At 46.9% G+C, this 12,826-nt stretch overlaps 1 protein-coding gene across 3 annotated transcripts in view; it reads right to left on the bottom strand.

Moving 5' to 3' along the window:
- cadm3 (cell adhesion molecule 3) overlaps positions 1-12,826 on the bottom strand; it is a 52,824-nt gene that overhangs the window by 3,748 nt on the left and 36,250 nt on the right. For 2 of the 3 annotated variants that reach the window (XM_010894547.3, XM_029116933.2), the window contains 7 exons: positions 12,198-12,350; positions 10,666-10,803; positions 7,438-7,608; positions 6,931-7,021; positions 4,787-4,959; positions 3,023-3,043; positions 1,175-1,300 (listed from right to left, as the gene is read on the bottom strand). In XM_010894547.3, coding sequence (XP_010892849.1) covers positions 1,175-1,300; positions 3,023-3,043; positions 4,787-4,959; positions 6,931-7,021; positions 7,438-7,608; positions 10,666-10,803; positions 12,198-12,350 — 873 coding nt within the window. The remainder of the gene's footprint in view (positions 1-1,174; positions 1,301-3,022; positions 3,044-4,786; positions 4,960-6,930; positions 7,022-7,437; positions 7,609-10,665; positions 10,804-12,197; positions 12,351-12,826) is intronic. The other variant, XM_010894548.3, reaches the window with a different exon arrangement.

The raw sequence follows: 12,826 nt of genomic DNA, 5'->3' as shown, positions 1-12,826 counted from the left end.
ATGGGTTTGGAGTGGTGATGGAGCTCATTATAATGGGTTTGGGGTGGAGATGAAGCTCATTATAATGATTGGGTTTGGAGGGGTGATGGAGCTCATTATAATGGGTTTGGAGTGGTGATTGAGCTCATTATAATGGATTTGGAGGGGTGATGGAGCTCATTATAGTGGGTTTGAAGTGGTGATGGAGCTCATTATGATAAATGGGTTTGGAGTGGTGATGGAGCTCATTATAATGGGTTTGGGGTGGAGATGAAGCTCATTATAATGATTGGGTTTGGAGGGGTGATGGAGCTCATTAGTTGAGGATCAATGCAAGTAAATTGGCAAGAGCCTGAAATCTAGACCTGTTTGTGCTGACATTTCCCCCCTTAAACTTTATGTAAAACACTAGAGTGGCAACGCGGGGAATGGTAATGGTGACAGGGGTAGTGGTGAGGAAAATGGAACTACAGAAAAAGTGAAATAACTAGTAAAAAATGGAATCTGCAAATGTACACATAATATATTTGAAGGTACAGAATATGTAGTCTGTATTTAGGGCATGTTGGGAGGTGTACGATCAGGTATACAGAATACTTCTAAAGGAATAAGTGAGAGTACACAAAGGTATATGACATTCATGCAAAGGTATATGAAATATATGTTACGGTCTATGTTGAGGAATAGGAAGCTTGTGTAAGCGTACGGTATATCCTACGGCATTTGAAGTATGTGTTTGCACGGTATACAGTGGGTTCAGTGGTGTACATGTTATACAGTGGGTTCAATGGTGTACGCGGTATACAGTGGGTTCAGTGGTGTACATGTTATACAGTGGGTTCAGTGGTGTACATGTTATACAGTGGGTTCAGTGGTGTACATGGTATACAGTGGGTTCAGTGGTGTACATGTTATACAGTGGGTTCTGTGGTGTACATGGTATACAGTGGGTTCAGTGGTGTACATGTTATACAGTGGGTTCAGTGGTGTACATGTTATACAGTGGGTTCAGTGGTGTACATGGTATACAGTGGGTTCAGTGGTGTACATGTTATACAGTGGGTTCAGTGGTGTACATGTTATACAGTGGGTTCAGTGGTGTACATGGTATACAGTGGGTTCAGTGGTGTACATGTTATACAGTGGGTTCAGTGGTGTACATGGTATACAGTGGGTAAGAAAGGTCAAGTGTCACCTTTGTGTCTGATGAGGTATCTGCCGAGGACGATGAGCAGACAGAGCAGGATGAAGACAATGACGGCCACGACCCCTCCAATCACAGCGTGGTCCACACCTGACGAGGTCGACATGGCAGTGGGGTCTGACGGAGAGACACGGAGAGAGAAAGAGACAAGGACGGGAGGTATAGAGATGTCACCCCACTGACACAACGGCAACCTTTGAGAACAGGAAGCGCAAAGTGAGGGATGCGATAACCGCGCTATGGAAGAATCGCTACAACGGATGCATTAAACTCAATGGAACATGAAAAAGTCATAAAAAGAATAAAGCACATTCATTTATGCATCCATGGGGACCGTTGCTAGAACACTTCTGTGTGTGTGTGTGTGTGTGCGTGCATGTGTGTGTGTGGGGAGGGTCTAATGTAGGCTGCCTCTTGTATGCACCCTATTTCTTGGACAGGGCTCACTTGTAAAATATATGTAAATCTCAATGTGACCTCTGTTTAAATATAGGATGAAGAAATATAATGCAATTCTTTTGACTAGCTAGAAATTCGAGCAGGTTGAATGATTTGCGTATGCGAGGGGCATCAAACTGCAGCAGTCTCTCAGCCTCAAGAAATATCATATTAATTGCCTCTGTAAGCTCACAAATCACCTCTTTAACTTTGCACAGCTTTTTATCAAACCCGCTATGAAACCCACTGTCACTCTGACTGACTGTCACCCAGATATGGCTGGGACAGAACTGTTAGAGAGGAAAGACACAGAGAGTACAGAGAGGCTGATATACAAAAGGAAGAAACAGAGGATTGAGTAAGTGACATCAACGCACCAGGCCTTGATGATGAACCGAGAGAGAGACAATGAGAGGGGGAGAGAGAGAAAGAGAGAGAGAGTGAGAGAGAGTGAGAGAGGGGAAGAGGGAGAGAGAAAGAAAGAAAGAGAGAGAAAGAAAGAGAGAGAAGGGGCAGTCAACCTTCTGGATCCCAAATAGAAGCCATGTGCACTACACTGGGAACTGGTTGGCATTTGGGATGCAGACCCACAGCCAACCAATAGACAAACACAAGGGAGGGGAGAGGGAGAACCCTGACTGGAAGAGTCCGTAGTAGAGGAAACAGAAGATCATCAGCAGAGAGGCTAGTGAGGAGGCGAGAGAGAGGGGGTGAGGAGAATAGATGGAGAAACACAGAGACAGAGAGGGAGAGAGAGCAACTGTGAGATACAGGGAGAAAGAGAAATGGAGAGACACAGGGAGAGAGGGAGGGAGTCCTTGCTGAGAAGGCAGTATTATGAATTAGCACCTAAATCCTGCTGTCAGCACCACCTGGGAAATGCGACGGGAGGCGTCCCAAATAACATTACTTCCTACATACTTTAGTGCCCTAGTTTTGACCAGGGCCCATAGGGATACCCATAGTGCTCCAGTCAAAAGTAGTGCACTATGTGGGGAATTAGGTGCCAACTGGAACGCACGTAGGAATCAAAATACAAGGCAGCAACTGTGTGCCTGACCCCTACCTGATCCATGCCCTAACCCCTGCATAGTACCCACATTGTGTTACTGACCACCTAAAGGTGTTTATGTCCAGGGTTGAGTGTCTGTCTGTGAGTGTGTGTGTGTGTGTGTGTGTGTGAGAGAGAGAAAGGAAGAGAGAGAGAGCAGGAGAGAAGGACCGATAAATAAATCTGACTGGAGTATGAAAGCATTTGTTAGAGTTCAGTTCACACTCTCCCAAGACTACAACTATTATTTATTTCAGGTGGAGGCCAATAGACTTACAGACAGACAGAATTACAGACGGACAGAAGGACAGACGAACGGACAGACGGTCAGATGAGAGTGAGAAAAATACCTGCAATGCTGTCTGGACCATCTTCTCAAGAGGATGGAGAGATGGACATGAAGGATGGGTGGATGAATGGATGGACAGACGAGTGTAAGCGGGTCAGAAAGAAAGCGGAGCAGTGGACAAAAAGAGGAAAGAAAAAAGATAAAACATGAAAACCGTGGGGTGATGTTGAGAATGAAGACCTTTGCTCCAGGGTGAAGTTTCCTCTGGATACACATCAAGTGATCTTCAATGCTAACGTTAACCATTAGTGGATGACATGCCACACAAAACCAAGATCAGTGTCTAGGGGCAACTCCACCCTACTCCAAAATTCCCTTTGACGAGTCCTGGTCATATGCAAAGTTGTAAAGTCTACCTTTTTGTTGTAAATCTACACCCTCATTAGTAAAGTCTACCTGGTCTATGCTGTCGTAGATCTACACCCCCAACTCCCCCCCCCCGAAAGATCTAGCTGGTATATGTTGTTGTAGCTCTATGTACCTTCACTTGTAAAGTCTACCTGTACAGTCCAACATGACAATGTGAGTTTGTGTGTGTCAGTGTGTGTGTTTGTGTGTGTCAGTGTGTGAGTTTGTGTGCGTCAGTGTGTGAGTTTGTGTGCGTCAGTGTGTGTGTTTGTGTGTGTCTGTGTGTGTGTTTGTGTGTGTCAGTGTGTGTGTGTGTGTGTTGGTGTGTGTCAGTGTGTGTGTTTGTGTGTGTCAGTGTGTGTGTGTGTGTGTGTGTGTCAGTGTGTGCGTGTGTGTGTGTGTGTGTCAGTGTGTGTGTGTTTGTGTGTGTCAGTGCGTGCGTGTGTGTGTGCACACTGAGATCATTTACCTGTGAAACTGTAAACTCCATTCAGCAGTATGGGAACTGAGGAGGGAGTGAGGGAGACGGAGGGAGGGGGAGTAATAGAGGGAGCAATGCTGGAAGGAGGAGGAGAAGGAGAGGAAGTGAAGGGGGAGGAGGGAAAGAGTTGATCAGGAAAGAGAGAGTTGGAAAGAGAGCTAGATGGAATATTGACTGGTGGAGGAGGAGGAGATGGAGAAGGAGAGGGAGAAGGAGCAGGAAGAGAGGGGGGGAGAGAAGGAGAGGGGACAGGAGAAGAGAAAGAAGGAGCAGGAAGAGAGGGGGAGAAAGAAGGAGAGGGAGACAGAGAAGAGAAAGAAGGAGCAGGAAGAGAGGGGGAGGGAGGAGGAGAGGGAGACAGAGAAGAGAAAGAAGGAACCGATGGAGAGGGGGAGGGAGGAGGAGGAGAGGGGGACAAGGATGGAGAGGAGACAGAAGGGGTGATAGTGAGGTCAGAGGGGGAGGGAATAGAAAATGGGGAGGCAGTGGAGCCAGACATGGTTGGTATGAGAGAGGGGGACGGAGAAGGAGGGGCAGAGTCGGAGGTGGGAGAAGAGGAGGGCGGATAGAAGGAGTCAGGGAAAAGGATGTTTGAATCGTCTACATAGTCTTTGATAAAGGAGAAGACACCAAGCCCGTGAGGGGAATACGGGAAGGCAGCATGAGTGGTGGAGGAGAGTGACATTGGCACGGCGCACAGGATGGATGGAGAAATGTAGCAAACAAGCAAAGGAGCGAAGCGTAAGGTGGATGGTGTGATGGATAAAGAGAAATAAACAGAAAAGAAATGTGAAGAAATATCTGAAAAGGCTAAAGTAAACGTAGCAGTAGTAGAAACCACTCAACAATAGAAATGTCAAAAGAAATGAAGAAGACCGGAGGGAGATATCCTTTGTAATCCTGCCCTCTCCCTCTCTTCCCCTGGGCGGTCAGTACCTTGCACCAGCAGGGTGTACTCCCCCTGTACTTTCCCAATGCCATTGTCCGCCAGGCAGAGGTACACGCCGTTGTCGGATTTGTTGAGCACCTCGAAGTGCAGGAAACTGCCGTCGACCTTGGCCAGCGGGGGGAGCTGTCCGTCCTTCTTCAGCCATACGTACGAGGAGGGCCTGAGAGGGAGGAGCAGTGAGAGAGACGGACAGATGAACGGAGAAAGAACAAAAGCATAACGAGAAAAAGAGAGAAACAAGGACTGCGAGTAACACATATACAGCAGGCTGACAATTTGTCATCACAGCCTAAGGGGGAGCCATCTTGTCTGTAGCATTAACCACACGGGTGTAGGATTTGTTGATGTGATTAATCAATATATAAGACTACCCCTACACTATTAGTGTAATGTAGCTGATCAAAATACATTTCCCGTTATAAATAATAACCTTCTTCCAGAGTAATCAAAACCTGCTGCGGGATGATTTTTCACCTGCATTGAAACGGGTCAAATGCAGATTCTACATCTGTATGTGTCCTGGTGCATTACAGAGAAGGAATAGTATATGGATGGATTGACTGCCAAATGTGCAATTATGTTCTAAGCCTCCAGCATGTAATACTATCATCTAGGGCTAACCGTGTTCCAGAATGGACTGAGCTTTATAACTGACTGCTAATGCGGAAGTGGTATGCAATTGCAAGCACTCCAGGGTCTGCTGATCAAACCGTTAGGAGTGGACCGGAATACAATGGAACGGAATGTAGCGTAACCGACAGCGATCGCCTTCCACTAGAGGGCGCACATTCCATTCATTTGTTTGGGGGGGGGAAAACCGGCCCCTGTTCGTCACTCAAGGCACTGTCAGAAGTTGTCGAAGAAATTGCAGCCACCTGAAACGCGCCGTAACACTGCGGTAAAACATTCTCTGATCGTATTGTGCGTTTTAATGTGAAAAGTAATCAGTGTCAGTTTGGCCGTTACAGAGACAGAGGCTAAGATTCACAGCCCCTGAAATGTTGCCGTGGTGATTAAGTTTGATTGACAGCTGAGAGCAAGCCCGTAACTGGCTATTCACTAGGCCTTTACTAAAAAGCACATGTTCTCCCCTTCCCTCACCAGCCTGTTGGTTATTCTGATATTGCGCTGCCTGTTAAGCACATGCATATGTGATGAGCACCTCTCCCCTTCTGTCTCCCTGTCACTCACGCCCTTACTCTATATTCAAACTATCTGAAGAACTCTTCTGCAGTCCTAAATGGCACACTGTCCTCTAAATAGTGTACAGGGCTAGTCAAAAGTAGGTCACTCCATAGGGAGCAGCGTTCTATTTGGAACAGATCCTGTGACTGGAGATTCTGTGACAGCACTGACACATAACCTTAAAGGCTGGGGTATAACTTGGTTGCGTGGCGCATTTGTCTCACACTGTTGAACGTGCGCTTGCATACTTTGCATGACAAAAATCAGAAAGGGGGAAGAGGGAGGAGATATTAACCTGGGACAAAGGTACCCCACCTTCTGGGTCCCAGGCGGAGCACAAACCCCACCCCAAAACACACCAAATTGACTCAACCCATGCTGACGACCATGCAACCACTTTCCAGTGGAAGTAGAAATACACCTTTTGGGTGAGAGAAGAGTGATGGGGAGGGAGGGGATACTGAGGGGGAGAGACAGCAGGAGAAGGGGAGGGGAAGTGGGGAGGAGGAAAAGGTGCAAAGCAAGATAGAGGAGAATTATTGGCGAGGACGAGGAGGAAGAGGGGTAGATTGGACACGGCTGTGAAAGTCAGACTGGTTGAAGTGAGTGTGGGTGACATTGACATATCAGAGATGGGCAGATAGAGGGGGACAGAGAGCTCATCCCCAATACAACCCTGCTCTCTTCCCCTTGCCCTGCAGACCTCCGGCTACTGTGGTACACTAAAATGGAGGGAATAGGGTGACATTTGGGCAGACCACGTATGGGGGGGGGGGGGGGGGGGGGGGGGGGGGAGAGAGGGGAGAAAGGGGGAGAGGAGAAAAGGAACCGATCAATAGACTGACTGGTCTTAAGGCAGTTTCATCTATAATGCAGTTCTACAATGTGTGTACATGGGTGGGTGTGTGTGTGTGTGTGTGTGTGTGTGTGTGTGTGTGCGCCTTACTCAGGGTTTCCATTGCCTATGCACTGCAGGTGGAACTTGTCTCCTTCTCTGGGTAGATCACTCTCAGGCTGGATGGTTACATCAGGAGTGACTGGCAAAAAAAGCAACATAGCACTTTACCATCTTATACTGTATCCCGGAGCACTGTAGAAGATACTAACTCGTACACACGCAAATGCGCACACACACACACACACTCCCCCCGACGCACACAGTTATGAGCAAAACGTACATAAAGCCAAACCCAGTTTGATTATAAAGAGAGTGGTATAGACATGTCTCCTGCAGGGGGCAGTATTGTTATTGCCAGCAGAACAGCAGGGAGATGCACATGGACACAATGGCATGAGGAGTCTTATTTTAGACTAGCTCATTTTTTCACATTCGCTATCTCCCCTTCGCTTGCCTCTGACATTCTCAACACGAAACAGGGCCATTGTTTGGACTATGTGGGTTTTTTTCATGTCACCACAGTGACATGGTTTGGCCAGTGGGGGCAGCACTTACACAGCACTCTGATGGGCTGTTCACTCCTCTTGTCCCCCGGGGCTAGAGAGGGGTGGTCAACAGCACAGGCGATGACTGCGTTGTCGTCGCTACGGCCCACCGTCAGAGTCAGCTCACTGCTCACTGTGTAGGTCGGCTCGTTAGGGTTGGACTCCACCACATCAGGACGGCCTGGAAGGACATAGGCAGACACACACACACACACACACACACACTGTCACTATGGGTTCTGGTTTTAACTGTCACTGCATATGATGGAGACACACACTAAAGCTACCACTGTATGAAAAGTGTCAAATGAGTTTACATTCAAGATACCGTAACATCACTGACAGACTCATATTCAGTAACATCCATGACAGACTCATATTCATAATGTGCCTGCAATTTTACAGTTGTTACACGTGCATTTGTGTACATCGGGACCTCATTGCTCTCTGGATCTCGGGTGCACATGCTACCTCAATACATCACTCCTTCATTTGCCTCGTTTGGACACCATTTGTACCCAAACAACTATTATCCCAGTTGTAAAATACATTATACCTAATACTTGTAATATTTCTGCCCTCTTCTATTTGCCTTATTGCACATTTAGTATTGCTCATCTACACATTCCACTGGCAATATACATATACTTAATACTTGTAAATACTTTTTCTGCCCTCCTCTATTTGCCTTATTGCACATTCAGTATTGCCATTTGTACTGCATTTGCCTTCATTGCTCATCTACACATTCCACTGGTAATGTACATGTGGACCGACTTATTCAATAACATCACTGACAGACTAATATACAGTAAAATCACTGTCAGACTCATATTCAATAACATTACAAACAGACTCATATTCAGTAACATCACTGAGACACATTCAATAACATCACTGACCAACTCATATTCAGTAACATCACTGACCGACTCATTCAGTAACATCACTGACAGATTTATAATCAGTAATATGAAGGATATTCTACCTATTTCTTTCTTGCACATTTAATTAACTCATGTCTGGAACCCCAAACACACATCTCACATGGTGCTACTCCATCATAATAATACAGTTATAATTATGTCCAAAATGGCAACCTATCCCCTACTTTTGACCAGAGCAGTACACACACAGGGAAAAAAGAGCCATTTTGGACACATACTAAATCCAACTCACTGTAGACAAATTGATCCCATCAGCTGATCAATAGCCCTTACACTTACATAGTGAACAAGAACATTCATATTTAAAGCCTCTTCACAGCTCTTAGCCTGACATTCTTCACAATTAAACACCCTTCAGCTACACTTCTCTTTCCGCAATCACCCAAACATTTCATCATCCTTCTTTTTTGTCCTTCTTTTCCTTCACTGACCGTTCCTGAGATTAAAATTTTTTTGGTGGCTCTCAAAATGGCAGGCTATTCTCTACATAGTGAAGTATTTTGACCAGGGCCATACAGTAAGGGTTTTAGCTGCATCTAGAGACAGTTCATTGGCATGGCTCTGGTCAAAGTTGTGCTCTATACAAGGAATAGTGTGCCATTGAGGGAGCAAGCAGACATCTTTACTCTTTTTCATATTTCCTCTTATGTCCCTCTTATAGTTGGGCACGCTCCCTTTCTCCACTCTCCCTCTCTTGAAAATATTTTTTTCTCATTTTGCAGACACTCTAGTCCAGAGCGATTCAGAGCAATTAGGGTTAAGTGCTTTGCTCAAGGGCACAATGGACTATTTTCCAGCCATCCGACTGTGGGACTTGAATCACTGGTTACTGGTCAAACAGTCGAACCACTAGGCTATCTGTCGCCCCCCCCCACCCACCCCCACCCACCCCGAGGCTCTTACCTCTGTAAGCCTATCAAAGTGAGTAGGAGTCTATGTACTCATCTCTTTCAACTGGCTACTCAGAGCACATCCCTCTCCAGGCATATCTTGGAGGGCATTCTATCCTTCACATAACGCACCGCTTCTGGCCAGAGCTGGGAATAGGGGTTCAGGCTCCGTACGGGAGGTTGTCACAATAACACACACTGCAGACCCATGATCCTCCACTCCTCGGCCTCTCCGCGCTCCCTTCATCCGTAATACTGACTGAAGAGCCCAGTGTGTGTGTGTGTCTAGGCACGGCTCCACACAATCAGTCAGACAGGGTTGAGCTCCTAAAGTCTCCGGTGCGACTGGGAGGCTCTCCCTCTGTTTCCTCGCGGTTTGTCAGGAACCAAGGCTGCTGAATCTATCCTAATAGAACATACTGGGTGCAGCCCGAATGGCACTCTATTCACTATTTATACTGCACACACTTTGACGGGCCTTGGTTAAAAATGGTGCACTATGCGATCCAGGGTGATGTTTGGGACGCCTCTCTCCCTGGTCTACTCTTCCTCTGCGCTCTGCCTCATCCCCCCTTTATCCCCTCTATCCTCTCTATCTTATTTACTTTTTATCCGTCTCTGTCGTTCTCACCCCCCCAACCTCTCTCTTCCCCACCCCCAACTCGCTCTCCTCATCCCCACCTCCCTCTTCCTCCCACACCCCCCTTACCCACCCCACAACTCTCTTCCTCCCCCGCGGTGTTCTGCCTCATCACCACTTTCTCTAACTTGCAAATGTTCCATTATCCTCAGCTTCTTTCTTTGAAGGAGCAATTTCATTTTAAAAAAAATTTTTATTTGATGTAAGATGGTTCCTAACCTTGAAAGAAGTCTGTAAGAGAAACTGTAATACATTTTTGGGTGTTGGGCCAAAGAGGTCAAAGGTAATTTCTGTTGGGTGCTCCTACAGTCATTAAATGGTTGAAAGACTAGGCCATATTGATTTGCTATAAAAATATAGAAACAGACCTCCATGATTTTTAATGATCAATATATGAATTCACAAGGAAGTACTTGAATTCACAAGGAATCATAATAGATTGTTCCCCCAGAAGTCTATCTTATTTGCTGCTCTAGTCTTTGTTAATAAAACAATTCGTACTCTTCGAGTTGACCTGACCTTTCTTTTTTATTGACTTCCTTTTAACCCTTCACAATTGTTCAGTTTTCTTTAACCAGACATTATAAACTTCAGCTAAATAAAAAAATCTATGCAAATAATATGAGCATTTGGAAAAAATGCATTCCCCCAAATCACCTGAAATAAATCCTTATTTGGTTGGACGCTACTTCTTTCCTTCTCCCATCTCCTCTCTCTCTCTCTCATAACACCTCCCCTTCCCAGCCTTGCTCCATGCTTACCTATGAGTTCCTCCTGGTCTCTGTACCAGTGTAGTTTGGCGGGGGGCTTGCTCCCCGAGCTGGTGCAGGTGAGGGTGACTTTGCCCCCCTCCTGCACGGCGTCCTTATAGCCTGAGATCTTGGGCTTCCCAGGGACCCCTGACAGAGAGAGAGAGATTTAACACAAGCACATCCCGAAATGACACAGGTTCCTTATCTGGTGCCCTACGACCTCACTATGTCGGGTACGACACTGGATTCTTCCCCTCTCGTCAGGTCAGGGTGTAGACCTTGGACAGCAGGTGTATTTAATTACACCCACCTGTTGTAAAGAAATCAGCAGGCTCCAGACCTGGTAGGATACGACACGAGTAAACCTGAGTGGTTCCATGTGGAACATACAGTACATAGATGAGTAACGCTGATATAGAGTGGTTCCATGTGGAACATACAGTGCATAGATGAGTAACGCTGATATAGAGTGGTTCCATGTGGAACATACAGTGCATAGATGAGTAACGCTGATATAGAGTGGTTCCATGTGGAACATACAGTGCATAGATGAGTAACGCTGATATAGAGTGGTTCCATGTGGAACATACAGTACAGTAAATGACACAGTGTCTGGACATGACTGAGTGTTATATAAACATGGGAATGATATATACTGCAGTACCTGTGGACTTAGAGCCCAGTGCAATGTGTATGTCACACACAAGCACGTACTCACAACCGACACTTACACAGAGACATGTAAATAGGTAGCTTCCTGAAAATTGCTGTCAGAAATTGCTGTCTGTCTAGACAGAAAAATACTTCTAAGTCAGATTTTGCAGTGAATATTTTAGTGTTAGTGTGTTCTGTCTTTTGTACAGGGCAGAGTGCTCCACTACTGAATCCAGAATAGGGTGTCTGGGCTTCTCAATGCACTATGCTAATGAATAGCTCAGAATCACACAACCACCCACCATGAACCAACCAATCACACACACACAACCACCCACCCTGAACCAACCAATCACACACAACCACCCACCCACCACGAACCAACCAATCACACACACACAACCACCCACCCACCCACCACGAACCAACCAATCACACACACACAACCACCCACCCACCCCGAACCAACCAACCAATCACACACACACAACCACCCAGCCTGAACCAACAAATCACACACAACCACCCACCCACCACGAACCAACCAATCACACACACACAACCACCCACCCACCCCGAACCAACCAATCTCACACACACACAACCACCCACCCTGAACCAACCAATCACACACAACCACCCACCCACCCACCACGAACCAACCAATCACACACACACAACCACCCACCCACCCCGAACCAACCAACCAATCACACACACAACCACCCACCCACCCCGAACCAACCACTCACACACACACAACCACCCACCCTGAACCAACCAATCACACACAACCACCCACCCACCCACCACGAACCAACCAATCACACACACACAACCACCCACCCACCCCGAACCAACCACTCACACACATACACACAACACACCTAGCACGGTGACCGTGGCGCGGGCTGTACGGACGGGCATGGTGAAGATGGAGCAGGTGTACTCCCCCTCATCTGACAGCTGAACGTCGCCGATGGTGATGGACAGCTCCGTGCCTGTCGACCGGTGCAGCTGGATACGGTTATCTCTCAGAGCTGTGGTGGTGGTGGTGGTGGAGGGGGGTGGGGGTGAGACAGAGAGAAAGAGGGAGAGGATTAAGTGAGAGACCAAGAAGGGAGGGAGGGAAATAGAAGGAGGGATCAGAAGAAGAGATATAAACGCTTTGTCATCATCGCGGCGGCAGGCAGGGAGGAGGCCCACACCTGCAGTGTTTAGGTTATGAGAGGAGGACGGCGATGATGATGAAATGGTAGGAAATGCATCCTGCGTAAGTGATATCTCTGACCTCTATATGACCTCTGATCTCACTCAGTCAGGGCTTACAGGAACTGTCTCGGGACACTTTTTCAACTTTGCTGTCACGCTCCTCTCTCTCCTTTTCTCTCTCCAGACAGTCGTTATCTCAGACTACTGCAGGCGGTCTCCATGTACAAGAAGTCTCTGTCTGGCTGGGTATCAGTGTAAGACATGTTTGTACATGTACATCCACACAAATCCACTGCTGTCATTA

This window comes from Esox lucius, chromosome 3 (genome assembly GCF_011004845.1).
Source record: "Esox lucius isolate fEsoLuc1 chromosome 3, fEsoLuc1.pri, whole genome shotgun sequence".
In the NCBI taxonomy this organism is placed as follows: domain Eukaryota; kingdom Metazoa; phylum Chordata; class Actinopteri; order Esociformes; family Esocidae; genus Esox; species Esox lucius.
The sequence above is the reverse complement of the archived record's forward strand: the minus strand, read 5'-3'. Positions and strand labels throughout refer to the sequence as shown.